Source organism: Astyanax mexicanus, chromosome 20 (genome assembly GCF_023375975.1).
Source record: "Astyanax mexicanus isolate ESR-SI-001 chromosome 20, AstMex3_surface, whole genome shotgun sequence".
NCBI classification, from domain to species: domain Eukaryota; kingdom Metazoa; phylum Chordata; class Actinopteri; order Characiformes; family Acestrorhamphidae; genus Astyanax; species Astyanax mexicanus.
This window is the reverse complement of record NC_064427.1, coordinates 13,970,134-13,990,337: the sequence shown is the minus strand read 5'-3', so window position 1 is coordinate 13,990,337 and position 20,204 is coordinate 13,970,134. Positions and strand designations below refer to the sequence as shown.

The window sequence follows — 20,204 nt, the reverse complement described above, 5'->3', positions numbered from 1 at the left end:
TGCTTCGCCTGTGTGTGCTTCGTGTTCCGCTTTTGCACAGATCTGATTGGCTGAGGAGAGCGTTTGGTGATCTTACAAACACGTGATTGGTCTGTGAGTTTTTAGCGCTGCGAAGCATGTATACCATAAAGACAAGAAAAGTTCCACCGCTTAAAAAAAACGCTGTCAGAATTAAATCCTTCTCAGAATCGGTTTGGGTCCGGATTGGACAACGTCTGGGTCCGCTCCCGGACTGCGGTCCGCCTATAAGTGACCCCTGATATAGAGTATAATGGTACCTGCATTTACATTTAAAGGACCAGTGGGAACTGACTAAGAATGAGTATGTGAAATTCTCTGAGCAGTCCAATTTCCAAACACTGGAAAGAGTTTCCAATCTGGGGGAATGGCGATATGCTAAAATCGACACAGATTACTGTGTCTCGCCACACTGTTCAAATATGAACATACTGGATGAACCCGTGCTGTCATCAGCTGGCAGTGCTTAAACTTATCATTTGTCCTAGTATCTGATGATGCATCCTGATCATGTTATGAGCCACTACAGAAAATAATAAATCCTTAATGGTTCTTTAAAAGGCCTTGTTTGAAGGTCATGGTTTAGTGCATGCAGCTGTATGGTAAACAAAGGTCAATGAAGGTTACATGGAACTTTGTCTTCTGTATGGTTGTTTTTTCTTAGTTATACCAGATTTGTACTGACCTGTAAGGTCAAACAGTGGCTTATGTATGCGGGTACACTGCAAGCTTAATATATATATATATATATATATATATATATATATATATATATATATATATATATATATATAATATATATATATATATTTATAATATATAAAGTGCCCTGCATCTGTCTAGCAGGTGTATAATTCTGTGTGCTCTATGTATGTGTGTTTTTAGGAGAGGATGATGGTGTGTGGGAAAGCGGCCTCTCGTACGAGTGTCGCACACTGCTTTTCAAAGCCATCCACAACCTGCTGGAACGCTGCCTGATGAATCGCAGTTTTGTGCGCCTTGGCAAGTGGTTTGTCAAGCCCTATGAAAAGGACGAGAAGCCTATTAACAAAAGGTAAGTCTGCCTATTCTGGTTTGTCAAACAGAGCAAAGCATTGCATGTGAAGTCAGTAATACTCTGCATTTAAAGTACAGAGAAGGAATTTCCGACTCTGTGCTCAATGTATAAATGTGTTCACCTGGCATGGCTGGAGTTTGGATGAAGTGCAGATGAGATGTAGTAACTGTTAAAAATCTGTTGAAAGAATAGGTCCTTGCTCATTTTGCATCACTGCCAGTGTCCGAGTCTCCTGCTTACAGCCTCCTCTGTTTCCAGGTGAAACAAAAGTTTTCTGAGCTGTATTGTACAGTGAGGAAAATAAGTTTTTGGACACCCCTACGACTTCACAAGTTCTCCCACTTAGAAATCATGGAGGGCTCTGAGATTTTCAACTTGGGTGCATATCCACTGTGAGAAAAATCCGGAAATCACAATGTATGATTTTTAAAATTATTTATTTGTGTGTTACTGCTGCATATAAGTATGTGAACACCTGAAAACGGCAAAAATTCTGTCCCTCAAAGATTAGATAGTCCGCCTCTAAAAAGTCCACCTCTACTCCAATTATTGTTTTTTATTAGGAGCACCTGTTTAAGGTCGTTGGCTGCATAAAGACAACTGTCCACCCCACACAATTCATAAGACTCCAACTATTAACATGGCCAAAGAGCTGTCCAAAGACACCAGATACAAAACTGTAGACCTTCATAAGGCTGGAAAGGGCTATGGAGCAGTTGTCAAGCAGCTTGGTGAAAAAAGATCAACTGGTGATGCAATTACGGAAAAAGCTTAACATGACTGTCGATCTCCTTCGGAATGAGGCTCCATGCAATATCTCACCTTGTGGCGTATCAATGATCCTAAACGGGAATAACTGGTCAATGACCTGAAGAGAGCTGATTCCAAGGTTACTGGGGTAATACACGTCATAGTTTAAAGTCACACACGGCACGGAAGGTTCCCCTGCCCAAATCAGAACACGTCCACGCCCGTCTTAAGTTTGCCAATATTATAAACATAATTTGGATGGTCCAGAGGAGTCATGGGAGGTATTTCTGTGGTCAGATGAGACCAGAATAGAACTTTGTGATGTGTGATGAGTACCATCCCAAAAACATCATCCCTACTGTAAAGCATGGGGTGGAAGCCTCATGCTTTGGGCGTGTTTTTCTGCACATGGGACAGGACGACTGGACTGTATTAAGGAGAGAATGAGATTTTGGGGAACAACCTCCTTCCCTCAGTTAGATCGTTGAAGATGGGTCTTGGCTGGGTCTTCCAACATGACAATGACCCTAAGCACACAGCCAGGGTAACCTAAGAGTGGCTCTGTAAGAAGCATATTAAGGTTCTGGAGTGGCCTAGCCAGTCTTCAGACCTAAACCCTATAGAAAATCTATGGAGGGAGCTCAAACCTGGTGAAAAACTACAGGAACTTTTGACCTCTGTAATTGCAAACAAAGGCTGCTGTAACAAATATTAACATTGATTTTCACTGGTTTTCAAATGCTTATTTGCAGCAGTAACATTGTGATTTCCGGAATTTTTATTTTAATTATGTCTCACAGTGGACATGCACCTAAGATAAAAATTTCAGACCCCTCCATGATTTCTAAGTGGAAGAACTTGCAAAGTCGCAGGGTGTTCAAATACTTATTTTCTTTACTGTAAATACATCCCTGAGAGCGTCCTTATGATTCCGCAGTGTAGAGAACACAGTCGGAATGAGGAATAGAAGCACAACTCAAATATGAACACGAAATACACACAGAAATAAATATTTTTTTTAGTATGTAGCGGGCTAGCTGGTATGGGAATATCCGAAAGACTAGCTTCCAGTAGCCTAAAGCATTGAAAAAAATTAAAAAACACTTAACTGTAAAATTTAGGGCACAGCAGTATCGATGTGGTATATCTGAGTATTGTTGTTGTCTAAAAGTATCTCTTATTTAAGGAGGAGTTGCATATAGTTGTGGGAATTTGCAGGCGGGTTTAGTGATGTTGAGTAATGCACACTGAGGCTAATTGAGGTCTACCTCTGCCCCCTTGTGGAGAAACTACTAATGTGAACTAGAGTTAAGGATTTAAGGCTATTGCTGAAAGAATTTTATTTGGAGAAAGAGGTTTTCTGTAATCAGACAAATAAAGTTGCAAATTGAAGTTTTATTTATTATTATGTTTATAATATTGTGTACCATTATTAATGTTATTTCAGTGCATACAAAGTTGAGATTTTGTATAATAAAAAAAATGCGGTTAATAACTTAAAAAAAAACTTTAATTTTACAACAAAATTGCTACAAATGAAAACAGAAAAAAATAAAATGGAAAACACATTTCATAGGGCCCTACTTTAAGAAGGCCATTAATTTTTTAAATATTTGTTGAAATCTGGAAATCTTTAGTGTTGTCTGGGCATAAGGATGGACAGGGAAATCTTGTTGTAGGACTGCATGATCTATGATGAAATATAAATATATATATATATATATTTATATTTCATCATAGATCATGCAGATCATGATCATCATATATATATATATATATATATATATATATATATATATATATATATATATATATATATATATATATTCTGTTGAGTGTAAAAAAAGAACACCTGATAATTACAGTATAGTTTAAACTATTGTTGATGCACAATCACTTGTGAATCAAGTTCACCTGCTTTGGTGCAAATAAGTGACATCAGGTGCAGCTCAGAGGCAACAGTAAGACAATCCCTAAAAGGGAATGGATTTGCAGGAGGTGGCCAAATATTCTGTCCTTACCTGTTCTGACTGATTTCTATAGTTTTGTGTAACATGAGGCACTACCTTGAGCAGCTCCTTAAAGATGGCACATCCGTACTTGCTGTTACAAGAAGGCTGTGTCTTTTAGCACAGTCTCAAGGGCATTGAGGCAATACCAGAACACAGGCCGTTACACAAGGAGAGCAGGACAGGGCCATAGAATGAAATCAACTCTGTAGCAGGAGCGGTATCTGCTTCTTTGTACAAGAAGGAACAGGAGTAGCACTGTGACCTCTAGTGGAGTACTGGTGTGCATGTTTCAGAACATACTGTCAGAAACAGAGTCTATGGGCCTGACGCCCTCTAATGGAATCTCACATCCCAGCAGGGTGCAGCTTCAATGGCTTTCACCAGAGGACATCAGACTTTACAGATGAGAGCAGGATAACAATGAGCAGATGTAACAGTGGTCTGGGGATGCTGCGGTGAATGTTATACTATATAATAATGTTATAGCCTCTCGGTGCAGGACCGTGCCCGGACTCTTGTGGCCAGAGTGATGATGAAGGCATTGATGCCATTGACTAGTTCTCATTCTCCCCAGACTAGAATCTTATTAAGAACCTTTGGAACTTTATGCATCAATGCATCCAACCCTGCTGAGTCGTACCACACTAATCAGCCATAATATTAGTACCACTAATGGGTGAATCGGAAAACATTGGTCATCTTCAGTGCACTCGTTAAGGAGTGGATATGTCTGCATATGGTCTGAATATTCTTAATAATTCAAAGATAATGGTGTAATTTAAGTATTATACTATTGTATTATGTTATCTAAATGGCATAAAATGGTCATAAAATGACAATATTGACAATATTAATTATCGCAATATTGCATCCAAAAAAAGTGTCTTCACAGGCCTAGTTGCTACAAAGGGTTCTTTGTATAACCCTGTTAAATAAACAGAAGTATAGAAATACTTGGTTTATAACACTGAACTTTTCGAAGCGTTTGGGTTGTGGGGTCATGAACATGACAGTTGCTCCAGCTTACACACACACTCAGGCCGCTTTATTAGGTACACCTGTTCGACTGATCATTAACGCAAATGTCGAATCAGCCAATCACATGGCAGCAACTCAATGCATTTAGGCATGTAGACATGGCCAAGACGATCTGCTTCAGCTCAAACCGAGCATCAGAATGTGGGCAGAAAGGTGATTTAATTGACTTTGAACGTGGCATGGTTGTTGGTGCCAGACGGGCTGCGTATTTTTTAGAAACTGCTTATCTACTGGGGTTTTTACACACAACGATCTCTAGGATTTTCAGAGAATGATCTGAAAAAGAGAAGATGTAGAGAGAGGGAGCTGCAGTTCTGTAGACGCAAATGACCAGACTGGTTCCAGTTAATAGAACGGCATCAGTTACTCAAATAACCACTTCTCGCACCGAGGTCTGCAGAAGAGCATCTCTGAACGCACAACATGTCCAACCTTGAGGCGGATGGGCTTCATCAGCAGCAGATCACACCGGGTGCCACTTCTGTCAGCTAAGAACAGGAAACGGAGGCTAAAATGTGCACAGGCTCACCAAAATTGGACAATAGAAGATTGGAAAAACGTAGCTGGTTTGATGAGTCCCGTTCTCTGCTGTGAAATTTGGATGGTAGGGTCAGAATTTGGCGTCAACATGAAAACATGGAACCATCCAGCCTTGTATCAACGGTTCAGGCTGGTGGTGGTCGTGGGATGGTGTGGGGGATATTTTCCTGGCACACTTTGGGCCCATTAGTACCAATTGAGCATTGTGTCAACACCACAGCCTACCTGTGTATTGTTCTGACCATGTCCATCCCTTTTTTTGCATCATGGATGTGCAGCAGCCGACAAATCTGCAGCAACTGTGTGATGCTATTATGTCAATATGGATGAGTTTTCAGAGTCTTGTGGGATCCTTGCCACGAAGGATTAAGGCAGTTCTGAAGGCAAAAGGGTGTACCTAATAAAGTGGCCTGTGTGTATGTATGTGTGTGTGTGTGTGTGTGTCAGGGTTCGTACGGGTGCTTAAATCCTGGAAAATACTTGAATTTTAACATTCAGCTTTTTAGGCCTGGAAATTGATGGAATTCTGGAGAAAGTGCTTGAAATTGTAACTGCATTTACATTACAACAAATAACTGTCTGACTAAATAAATTCGCTTAAAGAGAAAATTGCAGAGTGTAAAATAAAAAAGGCTTTTCTCGCGCCTGCACGTATGTAAGACAAAATCCGGTTCTTTCTCGTAATCCAGGAGGAGTTGGCTCACGAGGAACCGGCTCTGTTTGCACCTCTGTGTTTTTGAAACACGGACAGCAGGAGAGTTAGCTAGCTATGCTTAAAGCCAAGCTTTGGATTTATCTAAATAATAAAAGTAATAATCCGGGTTACACCTATAATTAACTATTAGGCTAAACCCAGCCAGGCACTGTTAACGCGGTGTCACCTTTCTCCTACGAGCTGCTGTTGGGTCCGCTACAGCGGCGTGAAAACGAGCTGAAACGTGCTGATTTTAGCTATGCTAAAAGCAAAAAGCCGGGTTAACAGTGCTGGCGAGTGAGTCATTCCAGCTACTGAAGCCGCGATACAAGCCCCGGAGATCGGCTTGTTTCAAGCACTGAATCCGGACAAACAGCCCCGGAGATCAGAGGATGCTGATGCCGCGTTAACAGTGCAGGTGTTCTGTCGAGTTTTGATACCCTGTCAAACCGTGCTACACTAGTGTATGTTTAACTGTAAATATATATATATTTTTTTATTACGTTTTTTATTACTTTTTTTACACTCAAGCAAACGATGACTGTGAGTCCAATGCACCCGGGGGGAAAAAAAAAAACTAAATTATCAGGAAAATATTACAGGTGTTTCCCCCCCAGCAGAGCCACTCAGGGGGTTGGTACAAAGGCCTGGGTGGCATTTTTACTTTTTGGATCTGGGTTACCCACCTCTAAATTTTCACTAAAAAAAGGATTGAAAGTTATTTACCTAGTGATCTTTTGTGCCTCAGTTTCATTATTGACCCAATCAAGTCTACAAACTCTACAGACAGGTGATATATTTTGAATCATAAAACATTTGATTACATTTCTTCTCCTTCTGCAATTACCAAACATAATCCTGATTTTGTTCACATAAACATAATACAAAAAACATATTTTGCAGTGTGACAAAAAGCAAATCAAACCTTTTGAGTGTATGTATGTATAAATGCTCCCAGCTCACCCCCTAATTTGTCATATTACAGTAACTGCTCAATTAAATGAATAGGGTAAACATACAGCGAAAAACATTGGTATTTTAATTGTGTGAAACTGCTACTAAATTCCTGCTATTTACTTAATAGTAACATAGTCACTGTGAAGTGTGAAGAATAGTTTTGCGATATATTAATTATCGCTGATAAAAGATATCACTGTTAACATTAATTTACCACAACTGAAAGGTTACCACAGCCTTGAAAGTGCTTGAAATTTACCCTGTAAAAGGTGTATGGACCAGTGCGCGCGGGAGTCATCAAAAGTCTGGCTGCCTTTTTCTATGAATTGTTCATGTCTCATTTGATGTTGCTATGACTACATTTGACCTTTAATTTAATCTATTACTGTTGAAATAATGCATATTAACAGTGATAAATAAATATAAGATGCAGATACTGGTGTTGTGTCTTTGTTATTAACTGGTTGAGATTTTTTGGACAAGACACGTCCAGGGTGTCAAGCTTTGCATTTGCATTTCTCTCCTCTTTCCTTTCTCTGTGCTTGTTGGATACCTGGAGATGGGTCCAACTGCAATTAAAAAAAAAAACATGTCATGATGCAGGCTATTCTAAAGCAGCAGTAATCATTTTAAATATACAGTGAAAACCCTGATATCATAAATCAAAACCTCCATCACACACTTAATGGTATTGGAACTGAATGGTACACAAAATAGTAAAATTTCAGTAGTACCGAAATGTTTTGCGCGTCCCAGCTGAAGAGTTTTTTGACCTGAGCTTCTTTGAGTTCACCTACTTGCATGTTCCTTACATGTTCCTTTGCTTTCTCCTTCTCTCATAGTAGTCATATCAGATGAATAAATCTGCATAGAGAGGTTTGATGAGGAGCATCCTTTTACTAAGGCTAATGTTCCCTGTTAGTATTCTCTGAGAGAGAGCGAGACTGAGAGCGAGTCATGCATGTTCAGCTATGGCTGAAGGAGTGGGAGGCCTGGCTAAAGGACAAATGCATTTGTAGAAGGTGGTAAGACCAAGTGTTGTTCCACTCTGCATTTCCTTCTGTGCTACGACATGGAATTAATCTCTTTTACTGCTAATTTGTATTATATGTTTAGGAGGCAGTTATTATGCAGAAAAATGTAAGATGTTATAAGCTCCTTTTTCTTTTCAATACCTGTATATAGTTTAATCAGTTAAGAAGGAACTATGTTTACGCATGGCAGGTGCTGAAAATGGTCAGTGGTTCTGCTTTACTGGGTGCCAGCAGAAAGCAGAAGAATGAGTGAGAGACAGAGAGAGATGGTGCCATTAAGTAGGACAGGAGAGGATCAGGCTAGACAGCCGACAAACTGCGGCTACAGAGCTAAATTTATCCTACATTTAAGCCTTACTTGTGTGTAAACAAATACTAGCATGGGGTCTGCGCGCACACCTGCACACACACGTGCACAAGGGCACATAACAAATGAACACACACATGCAACAAACGGATAACATCAGATGATAATTAATAGAGAGATTTGAGAGATTTGTCTTGTTTTGCCCAGAGGTGGAAAAAGTCCTGAAAAATTGTAATTGAGTAAAAGTACCTTTGCTTTGCTAAAATTTTACTCAAGTAAAAATAATAATAATAATAATAATACTTTATTTTTATATAGCGCTTTTCTAAAACCCAAAGACAATACAGTCATCATTAGTGGAAACAAATAGAAACATTACACAACAAGTGGTGACAGACAATCAACATAGTATGAGAGCAGGACAGCAGGGATAAATGGTATAGCACATTAAACAGAGGGAAGGCCGTAGGCAAGAGAAAAGAGGTGAGTCTTGAGAGTCAATTTGAACATGGAAAGAGAGGAGGATTGTTTGACAGCAGATGGTAGAGAATTCCATAGTTGAGGAGCAAGTCTGGAAAAAGCCTGATCACCAAAGCCACGGAGTTTAGAGGCTGGGACTTTAAGAAGTCCAGCAGTAGCAGACCTAAGGGATCGAGATGGTCTGTAAGGAAGAAGGAGGTTAGACAGATAAGGAGGTGCAAGATTATTTAATGCCTTGTAGGTAAGTAAGAGAGTCTTGAATTGAATCCTGTATTTAACAGGGAGCCAGTGAAGATTTTGGAGGTGTAATGTGTTCATGGGTGCGAGTGTGAGTGAGTAAACGGGCAGCTGCGTTTTGTACTATCTGAAGTTTATGGATAGAGGAAGAACTAATGTCAGCGAGCAAGGAGTTACAGTAGTCTATTCTGCTGGAAATTAAAGCATGAAGGAGGATTTCAGCAGTGGACTGAGAAGGGGATCGTCGAATTTTAGCTATTCTGCGCAGATGAAAGAATGCAGTTTTCACCACAGAGTTGATGTGAGTTGTAAAAGAGAGAGTGGAATCTGGAAGAATTGGGTAGAAATTACTGTACCACCAAGGTTAAGAGAGAGAGTAGGAGTTTGATTGAGGACTGCCTTAGTGCTGATCAGGATGAGCTCGGTCTTATTACTGTTTAGCATGAAAAAAATTATCCTTCATCCAGTTCTGGATCACAGAGAGACAGCTTTCTAAATGAGTAGTGGGTGGGTTATTGATCGAGCTAGTGCTAAGATAAATTTGGGCGTCGTCTGCGTAACAGTGAAAGTCAAGGTGACGCAACAGAGGCCCAGGAGGAAGAATATAGATGATGAAGAGGAGAGGTCCTAGGACTGATCCTTGTGGTACTTCGTGTTTAATCACAGAGGTATGGTACGAAGTGGATCTAAAGCACAGGTTGTGGTCTTAGAAGACAGTATAATGTTAGTGATAAAGGAAGAGTCAATACTGTTAAAAGCAGCAAGAGAGGCAGAAGAAACGTTAAGATGAGAGGGGTGGGTAAGTATGAGAGGAGTGAGAGGGGGGTCCAGAAGAAACAGAGATCAGGGATCTATGAATATTTGCTATTTTGGAGTCAAAGATGTGTACGAAAGCTTTATAGAGGGCTGGAGAGGGATCAAGAGTGTTGTCTGGACTTTTAAAGAGCTCATCAACTGAAAAGGTGAAAAGTTTGTTCTATGCTGACTAGGGTTGCAGCGGTAACTGGTTTCACGGTATACCGTGGTATTAAAATGCACGGTTATCATGCCGTGTGTGTTTGCTTATTACCGGTAAAACGCAAGCCAGCGGAGAAACTCACCCGCGCATGCGCAACTCTGCTCCGCTTCAGCTACTCAGCACACAGCGGTGAGAACGGCAGAAAGTGCATCAGACTAAACAAATCTCCGTCCGCCTAAAAAAAGGCTAAACTAAAATCAGCAGTGTGGGACTATTTCGGATACAGCTAAAGGTGAACATACGTGAAACCTATTCTCCCATCTCCGAGAACACCACCCCGCTGTGCAGCGCAAAATATGTGTTTAGTTTATCAATTTAATCTGAACCTAAATAACACCTCTTTGTAGTCGTGCACAACCCATGCGGTAAGTGCCCGCAAAAGTGCTGAGTTATCCGAAATTTGGGCACGCAGGTACAGGAGTGAAGTGCGTGCTACGATGGATTTACGTGTCCGTGTAAAGGTCCTGGCCGGACTGGATGTGAAAGACGCCATTCATTTAAATGCGTTCATTTTCAAATTCTGACCTTCCTGTTTTTCATATGTTAAAACCAGACTCCGTGTGAAAGCCTTAAAATAGAAATCTCTATTGTGAGGATCATGTCAGAAATAAATCCCCTCTTTCTGCAGTATCTGCTTATATACCAACTTGGCAGTAAAACGGACGTTTACAACAGTTGTTGAAAAGACACTGACCCAGGCTCAGTTTATCAGATATTAAATAATTTAAACTTAAATAACTGTACTGAATATTTTAAATACAGGATCTTTACTTCTTAGAGTACATGTAATGTGTATAACGTGTGTGTGTATGTGTGTATATATATATATATATATATATATTATATATATTTACATATATATATATATTTTATATACACTCTTAATGCCCTTAAGAGTAGTGCAAAAACCTGGTTTCCTTCACCTGATGGTGTACACCTTTTTTTTTTTTTTAAGGAGACATTAAAATTATTATTGTTCCAGGTTTCTATAATAAATAGTTAATTGAACAAAAAACCTTTGTTGTAATTTCTTTAAGGGTCAGTTTAATAATATATGTAACAAACTGTGATACCGTGATACCGCGGTATTTTCTGAGACGGTTATCATACCGTGAAAATCTCATACCGTTGCAACCCTAATGCTGACTGTTAATGAGGTCAGAAAAGTAGGTTGTCTTAGCGGCAATAACAGCATCTCTGTATGCAGACAGATGTTGCTTATAGGCATTCGTGTGAACAGTAAGTTTTGTCTTTTTATAGAGACGTTCTAGCTGACGACCAACCTGTTTCATGCTACGTAGATCTGCAGTATACCAGGGGGAGTAGGTAGAAAAGGTCACCATTTTTGTTTTCCCGGGGGGCTAGTGTATTCAGGGATTCACTGAGGGCAGAATTTAGCAGCAGTGCATGTGATTCAGGAGAGGAGAGGGCAGAAGTAACAGGAAATATGAAATAAACAGATTGATTAAGAAAAGAAGGATCAATAGACTGAGTCTTATGGAAAGAGACACATTTTTTGGTGGAGCAGCGGGGGAAGATCAGAGGGACAGTAAACAGGATAAGTGATTAGCTGATCAGGTACAGGGAAACATTACATATATATTTTATTTTTTTCCTTTAACCCTGACTCCCAATCCAGCTAATTCCAAAGATAAGCTTACACACTAACACAGCTGCAGTTTATTAATCACAGTGGGTTTAAACTGTGGGCTGATTCAGAGACGTGTATTTTTAACCAGCTATCAGAAACATATCATCACAGTTTACGTGGTTAGCCTATCGTTACCTTTATTTTAGTAAAATCTCCGTATATTCATCTCTGTTTTAAAATCAGCTGAAGCTGCTGCGTCCCGATCCCGCTGCTAAATCTCACAGCGAGGGGGCGGGGCTTCCCCAACAGCAAACTGCCTCTGCTCCGCGCGCCGCAAAACCAGCAAGCTGATTGGCTGTTTCTACTGAGAGGCGTGACTTAATACCTGAACCGGCTCCGTAATTGGTCCGGTCTGTCTCCTCATTAATAGTACAGCTGACCTGAGCGAGCTGATATCATTTTTGGGGGGGACAAATCCACCTGTTTCTAATATTGGGTGGGACATGTCCCACCCATCCCCCCCGGTTCCTACGCCTATGGCTGAACCATATATCCTGTGCTGTCGGCTAGCTTGTCTCCAAATATTAGCCTTAGCCAGCTACACTTAGCTGGAAAGCGTGTTTGCCAGACACACACCCCTCTCCCACTGCTGCTCACAGTTCAAAAGTGTGAGACTTTGTTCAGTTAAAAAAAACCTGTCCACTGTCAAAAGCGTGCACTCACTGTGTTCAACAGAAATAAAAATGTACCCCATTGTGCAACCAGGCCAAGGGCTGAGGGCGCTTCAAACAAAAATTCTGTATTGTTGCAAAGCATAAGGAACACTGTGCACTTAGCGGCGCTGGGCCACATAAGCTCTGTACCACAGCCGGCCACACACGCATGCGCAGCTGCCAAAGCAAGACAATGCTGCCCTCCAGTGCTCCACTGGTGGTGCTGCAGCCACCAATAACACAGCGAATGGGTGCTCAACTGTAGAAAAATGGTACAGGTGCTAATTTTCACATCCCGAGAGGAAATGCTGCCACTACCTCCAGCACAGAGCCAGAGCGGCTTCTACTCGAGATATTTTATAGTTGCCAAAAAGGGAGGGGGCATGAGACCTATACTGGACCTGAGAGCATTAAACAAATACCTCAGACAGTACAAATTCCAAATGCTGAATCACTCAGCACTGCTAAAGTTTGTACGCCCAGACGATTGGTTCACTACCATCGATCTGAAGGATGCATACTTTCATAATAATACCATTTATCCTCCCCACATAAAGTTTCTCCGATTCGACTTTCAGGGGATGAAATACGAGTAAATGGTACTCCCATTCGGCCTCTCTTTGAGCCCATGCGTTTTGGTTTTCAGTGCTGGGTGGGGAAACTGCTTGGACCCGCGAGTGTACGCACGCAGAAAATTATTGTGTCTGCTCAGGTTGCGCTGACACTGCAACCGCTAGGCTTGATTAGTGCCAGAAAAGTCCACACTACCGATGCGTCTCTATGGGGATGGGGTGCCTCCCACAAACGGAGGTTGGTAAATGGAAAGTGGAGTCCGAGCTTATTCTTGGCTCATAAATGCTCTGGAGCTCAGGGCAGTATGCCTGTCTCTAAGTCATTGTTTTCCGTATGTAAAAAAAAAACTCATGTTTTGATCTGTACAACTCCTCTCAAACGTCCTCTCAGAGCATCGCATGTGTCAAGTGTCAAATCAAGGGGCCACCCTTGCTATGGGGAGTGGAAACTTCACCCAGACGTGGTGAAGATGATCTGTAAGCGGAACAGTCTCCCAGCAGTGGATCTGTTCGCCTGCAGGGAGAACGCACAGTGCCACTAGTTTTTCTCACTGAACGACAGGGAGAAACACCGCCGTTTTCGTCTCCGGAACAACAGCGGTTACATATGCTATGTCCTGTGTGCACTTTGAGAGCGCAGGACCATGTCATTCAGGAAATCAGATCAACTATTTATTTCCTGGTCTGGGCCTCATAAGGGTAAGCCCATTAGAAAACAGTGTCTCTCACACTGGATTGTTTAAGCTATAGGCTTGGCTTATTCAGCAAAAGCTTTATGAGGTTCTACAGGCTTGACGTTACTTCATCACGCTTGGCTCATGCTGTTTTGAGCGCTAGCTCAGCGTTGGCTCAGGACGTGCCAGTCTGATGTCAGGTCAAGCAGCGTCTAGGTTGGCTTGCCCGGCAATATGGGAGTAAGCATATCCTATAGTGTGTTACCAAATGAATGCTCGGAAGAGAACTTTAGGTTACAAACGTAACCCCAGTTCTCTGATAGCATGAGTGAGGTACCTCACCAGAACACCCTTCTTGCGATGAGCGAAAAGAGATGGCTAACTTTGAATGACGTTCTGCGGCTTGAGCACCTGTTTTGTGTGTGTGTGTGTGTGTGTGTGTGTGTGTGTGTGTGTGTGTGAGAGAGTTTTTTGGAATTTAACTTGTATTGTAAATAAAAAACACAATTAACTAAAATGCCTTTGTTAAACATTATTAACATCTGTTAAACATTACTAAGCACTTATACAGCTCTGTTCAGTAAAATAAATATACCTGATGTAAAGTGAAAGTGAAATAATTCTAATCCATGTAGAGATATATTTCCAATAGAAGTAAAAATGTAAAATATATAATATTATATTAAGTTAACTGACATCAGTAAATAAAACAAGTAACTGGCTAAGACTGAATAAGTGTAATCACAGCCAAATATAATTATAACTAATATTTAATGAATAAATATTTACAGTTACTGTTACTGTATGCATTTTTGCAGCACATAAGCAAATGACAAGAAGAGCAGTTGTTACTTGTTTACCAAACATTAGTTAACATTGTTAATGAAGTGTATGAATTATTGTTCATCTTAACAAATGCTTTCATGTGAAAATAACATTAATTAATGCTGTTGTTCTGTGTTTAATTAACGTTACCTAAGCATTGTTAATATATTACCTCATGTCTTATTTATGGTAACTAATGCATTGATTCATGTTCCCTTTACAATTTTTTGCACAATAAGGTCAGAAAAAGTGATTGAGGTCAAGTTCACTTATTGCACGATAAGGCAATAATGTAATTTTCGCAACAGGCTTAATGAGACCTACTAAAGATCCTAAAAGTCCTAAAAATGTAAAGAGGTGAACTTTTTAAATAACCACATCATTTTAAGATGTTTCAGTTTATTTTATATATGTTGTGCAAAATCTAACTTTTCCATTCTCTCTTTCTCCAGTGAGCACCTTTCCTGCTCCTTCAGCTTCTTTCTGCATGGAGACAGCAATGTGTGCACCAGTGTGGAGATTAACCAGCATCAGCCTGTGTACCACTTAAGTGAGGAGCACCTTACACTAGCCCAGCAGGCGTCCAGCCCCTTTCAAGGTCAGAGTTCATCTGGGCAGTTTTGCATAACTTTTGATTGTAAAGGTTAAAGGTTTCTAACTTTTTTGTATTATTATTATTTTATTATTTTCATATTATTTTCATTACCTTCAGTAAAGGTAATGTGCAAAAACATACAACGACTGTTTCAGGTTAAACCCTGAAAGGAAGAAAGCTTTGTGCTGAATATGTGCTTTGCACATCACACACTGTGGCATAAAGTAAACTTTAAATTTCCTAAATAGTCTACGAAGCTTTTGGGAATCGAGCTGTGGTCAGTCAGCTGCTCCGAATCTCCCTGTAATTATCAACATTTGTTTTACTGGTGTCTAGCTCAAAAAATTGTAATATAATTCAAAAGGTACTTCATTAATTCTGTATTTCAGTAATTCATTTATTTAGATGTATTTCACACAGAGTGATCTTTTTTATTTATTTATTTATTTTAATGTTGATGATTATGGCTTTTAGTATTCTAGAATTTAGAATATTATATAAGACCAATTGGTACTTGGCACTGACTTTAAACGTGATAAAACCACTGGACCGTCACTGATTGATTGCTGAAACTTCACACGAGACCTCAAGCAGTTTGGTCTCTTCACTCTTCCTCCAGACTCTGGTCTCTTGATTTACAAATGAAATGCAAACTTTACTGATGATCAGTGCTGGTTTGGAGTATTTATGCCTTGTATTGTTTTTGTGCACAGTGATTTTGAGTCCGTTTGGCCTGAATGGGACACTGACTGGGCAGTCCTTCAAACTGTCAGACCCACCAACGCAGAAGCTCATTGAGGAATGGAAGCAGTTCTACCCCATCAGTACAAGCTCTAAGGAGAGCACAGAGGATAAGATGGAGGACATTGACTGGGAGGATGACTCTCTGGCTGCCGCAGAGGTGCTTGTTGGTAAGTTTCTAAACTGACTCCCCGTAGTGTTTATCACTGTGCTCCCAGTGTGTAACTGGGAACGTGTTCATTTTTTTTAATACAAATGTCTTAATAAAAATTAAGAGAATTGTTACCATCATTATCTTCTCTAATTAAATTGCATATTACCATAAAATAAATTACATTGATATGAGTAGGGCAGGGGTCACTAATAGGCGGACCGCGGCAAACCGATAAATTACTGAAGGATTTAAATCTGACAGTGTTCATTTAAAGCGGCGGAACGTTTATTGTCTTTATGGTATACGTGCTTTACAGCGCAGTAAACTCACAGACCAATCACGTGTTGCTTTAAGATCTCCAAACTCTCCTCTGCCAAACAGATGCGAGAGCGCGGAGCCACACAGGCGAAGCAGGCGGTGAGAAGTGGCAGAATAATGTGAGAAAAGCTAATACAGATGGTGCGCACCAGAAAAAAAACGTTAACATTAAAATACTACAGTTATAAAACATATTAACAGTAATGTAACCAAGCGGTGTTACTTAGAGGAATTAAAGAGAAACAACCGAGACAAGAGTGCAAAATATTCCACTTTACTCCACCTGATCAGAACTCCTCAACAAGGAAAAAACTCCCTCGCTTGCAGGCGCGCTCTCTGTGCTCCCAAAACAACCCTGCCTCAAAACTTAGGCAACCCCCAGTGGACAAAAAAAGCATTGGCAACTTCCCCCATCAGTTTTACCCACAACATAATAAAGTCTGATACAGTAATAATATTAAATAAAAGAAAACTACTGTTTTTTTTTTTTTAAAGCTGATATTTTGGCCAAGTTCAGCAGGCATTTCTCCATATATTGTACGATTTATCATTCATGTAATTATTATTATGACAGGCAGGCCTAAATCTAATATAAATAAAATCAAATAGAATAAATATAGCATTTTGAAACAAAGTGAACGTACAGATTCACATTATTAAACTCTATTTCCATTTTTTTTTGATAATGTAATTATTGTGACAGTTATTATTAAAACAATAAATATTGTTAAAATGTACTAGTATGTGTAATTTGTTTTGTCTTTCAGTTGTTGATAAAACACTGACAGAACTACTAGGCTTCTTTAGTAAACAGAATAAAACACTGAATTATAACAAGTTAAAATTGGCGACGGTCCGGACCTTAGCCTGATGAAATTTTCTCTAACTGGACCAAACTGAATTCTAATTAAATACCCCTGATGTAGGGTTTGGTAGGGTTCTTTTTTTGTTCATTGTTGTTTAAAACATAACACGGAACCTTTAGGCCAATTTATACTTCTGTGTTGATTGGATGCGGAAGTTTGCAGAGCCTTTTGTTGTAGCACACACTTTCCCAACTTTGCAGTTCAAGGTAGTTAAGCAGGCTACGCTGTAGGCAATACATTGATATTGTGTTTCAAATCTGTAATTTGTTTCTCTGGTCCAAATCGGTTCACGAACTTGTTAACTTGGGGTGTTTTTCCCCCTTGGTTTGGTTTTGTTTGGTTTCACACAAGAAAAAATGCAAATGGCCCAAGTTGCAATGTGAGGATGCTCTCTCTACTAATTGGTCAGAGCTGTCTAAGGTGGCGATAGAAAGTACACACCCAAATTAGCACATACAGTGCTCTCAACTAGCACAAAAAGGGCACATACAACAGAACTCTACGCAGTACCGCAATTAGTGTGAAAATAGCTCAGCATGAAGCAGCAGAGTTGACATTAGTTCATAGCTGTAGTAATTATGTTGGTAATACATCAGTTTTAACTGCATCGGAACAGATATTTAGCTCAAACATGAGGAGTATATTTGTCCGTTTTGTCAGATTGAGGCTGGTTCACATTTTTTTTTACCACAAGCAAACCACTCTGCAGTTAGTTTGGAAACGGGTTGAGACCACCTACTCGGGTGGGTTTCTGTATGGTTGTTTTAGCACCTTTTCACACCAGAGTCCATTTTAAGCAGATCAAATAGTGTGGTGTGGCCATCTTTATAAAGTAGATGTGCAGGCAGGTAGGCCTGTCCTGATAAGTATTTGTTTAAATGATATATTGTCTCAGAAATAATTGTAATACATGCCATTATTTAATCAACAGAACATGAGAGGGAGTGTGTTATCACGAATAACATCACGGCTGTGTGATGTTATTCGTGATAACACACGACTCGAGTGTTCTATTGCTTTTATACAACAGTTTACAAAATGAATAAAGAAAATAAATCAAAGAACTTTAAGAAATTCAGTTTGAATATGCTTTAATATGGAATGTGCCTTCCGCCAAAAAGTAGTTCCACCGCAACTTAACTACAAATCAGTGTATGGTTCAGGCAGACTAACACCTTAAAAGTACAGCTTGAAAGTAGGCCTGGACAATATTTTGATATCGGTATTTATCGTGATAAGAAATGTTTCAATAAAGGTGATATCATTTTTGTGGCATATCGATATGTATTATTCATAGACAGGCGTTTTTTAGCGGCCTCAGTTCACTGCAGACAACACAATCAGCCTCCGTAGCCGGGCTACGTCAGTGCGTGATGACGCAATCATACAGGCACGTAGCCAGATAGGCTAGGCTAGGCTAGACCTGGGTCGGGTCGGCTCTGCTCTGCACCTAAAACCCAACTGCGATGAAGCGAAACAGACCCTAACCGAGCGGATCTCGGCTGTGCTCAGCTCCGCTCCGCTCCGCTCCTAAACCCCCCGCAATGAAACGAAACCGACCCTAACCGAGCGGATCTCAGCTCTGCTCCACACCTAAAACCGGCCTGCGATGAAGCAAAACTGACCCTAACCCACTCGGCTTTAGCGCAGGACATTTTAGATGCAGAATGAGCGCACCTGACGCTTCCACAAGTGATTAAACAGAATAAATAATTGAGGGATTCGGGTCTAATTCAGTGGTTCGGCGTATTCTGTCCTTATTGCCTGTAGCTTAGCACAACTTGACAGATAGCTAAACAGTTGGGGTTGAATAAAGAGCTGGACCAAAGGCGTTTCAGTTTCTTCAGTGTTTACTTTATCCAGATTCCCAATTTCTTTTTGTGAAACTGCAAACAAACATTACATATCTTAAGTTTAGGAAAAACATCAGTATAATTACAAAATACACTAATATATTAGTAAAGCACCCTGCCTTGAATCCACAAAGAACATGTGATAGAAAGGCATCTAACATTACTAACAGCTCACAAATGTGTTTAATATTCTGCTCATCTATATCTTAAAACAAAATAGACAAAGTTTTACTCACAAACAGTGATGTCTAAGGACGTGAGGATGGAGAGAGATGAAGTTACACCTGCTTCATCACACACACAGCTCAATCTAAAATGGCTGTACTGACCTTTAAACCTCATCATGTGATTTAACTAGCAAATCAGACTTAATTAAAAGAACAGTTGACAAACATTAGCAGTGCCATCTAGTGGCTGAGAAAGGGAATATCCAGTATATAAAACAACAGTCAGAACACGGCGTTCAAAGGTCTGATAAACTTCAGACTTCAGCTTGCTCCGAATTGTTCTGGAGAGTGGAGCCGACTAACAACAGTAATACATCCGTTCCTCCACCTCAAGCAGGCTAAAACACTTTTGTAGTTTATGTTGTATCTAAGTTATTTATAGTTGATATAGGTTTGTTTATTTGACGGGGATATCATGTTCCCTTTATACATATGAAGGCTTTTTGTATTCCCTATCTGTTAAATATGTTTACAAAAGAATAAGAAGCTCTGCCTCTGTTGTAATGTAAAGTTATTTATATTGGTGATATGTATATAGGTTATAGGTTTGTGTGTGACAGAGATGTCATGTTTTTATTTTGCTACATGCAAATAAAAGTGAGCATTGATTTATTCTGATCATTTGTTTTATTTCTAAAGTATTATATAGTTTTTGTGAGAGGAGGCTTTAAAGACTTAAATGAAAATTTCAGACAGTAGTGTACAGATTTCCATTGCAGGGATTCTTAGCAGTTCTTCTGAGGCCTTCAAAGTATTCATATCGATATCGAAATTATATCGTATCAACCGAAATTAAGGAATATATCGTGATATCAATTTTGGCCATATCGTCCAGCACTACTTGAAAGCAAACTTGGGAATAAGCGAAGATGGTAATGTTAGGAGCGTGAAATAACGCTAATCCTCTCCTCTCCTGCTCCGTGGAGTCGTCTT

General features: G+C 39.9%; 1 protein-coding gene across 2 annotated transcripts in view; it reads left to right on the top strand.

Moving 5' to 3' along the window:
- med13a (mediator complex subunit 13a) overlaps positions 1-20,204 on the top strand; it is a 125,919-nt gene that overhangs the window by 52,633 nt on the left and 53,082 nt on the right. For both annotated transcript variants that reach the window (XM_022681066.2, XM_022681065.2), the window contains exons 3-5: positions 904-1,072; positions 14,970-15,115; positions 15,826-16,023. In XM_022681066.2, coding sequence (XP_022536787.2) covers positions 904-1,072; positions 14,970-15,115; positions 15,826-16,023 — 513 coding nt within the window. The remainder of the gene's footprint in view (positions 1-903; positions 1,073-14,969; positions 15,116-15,825; positions 16,024-20,204) is intronic.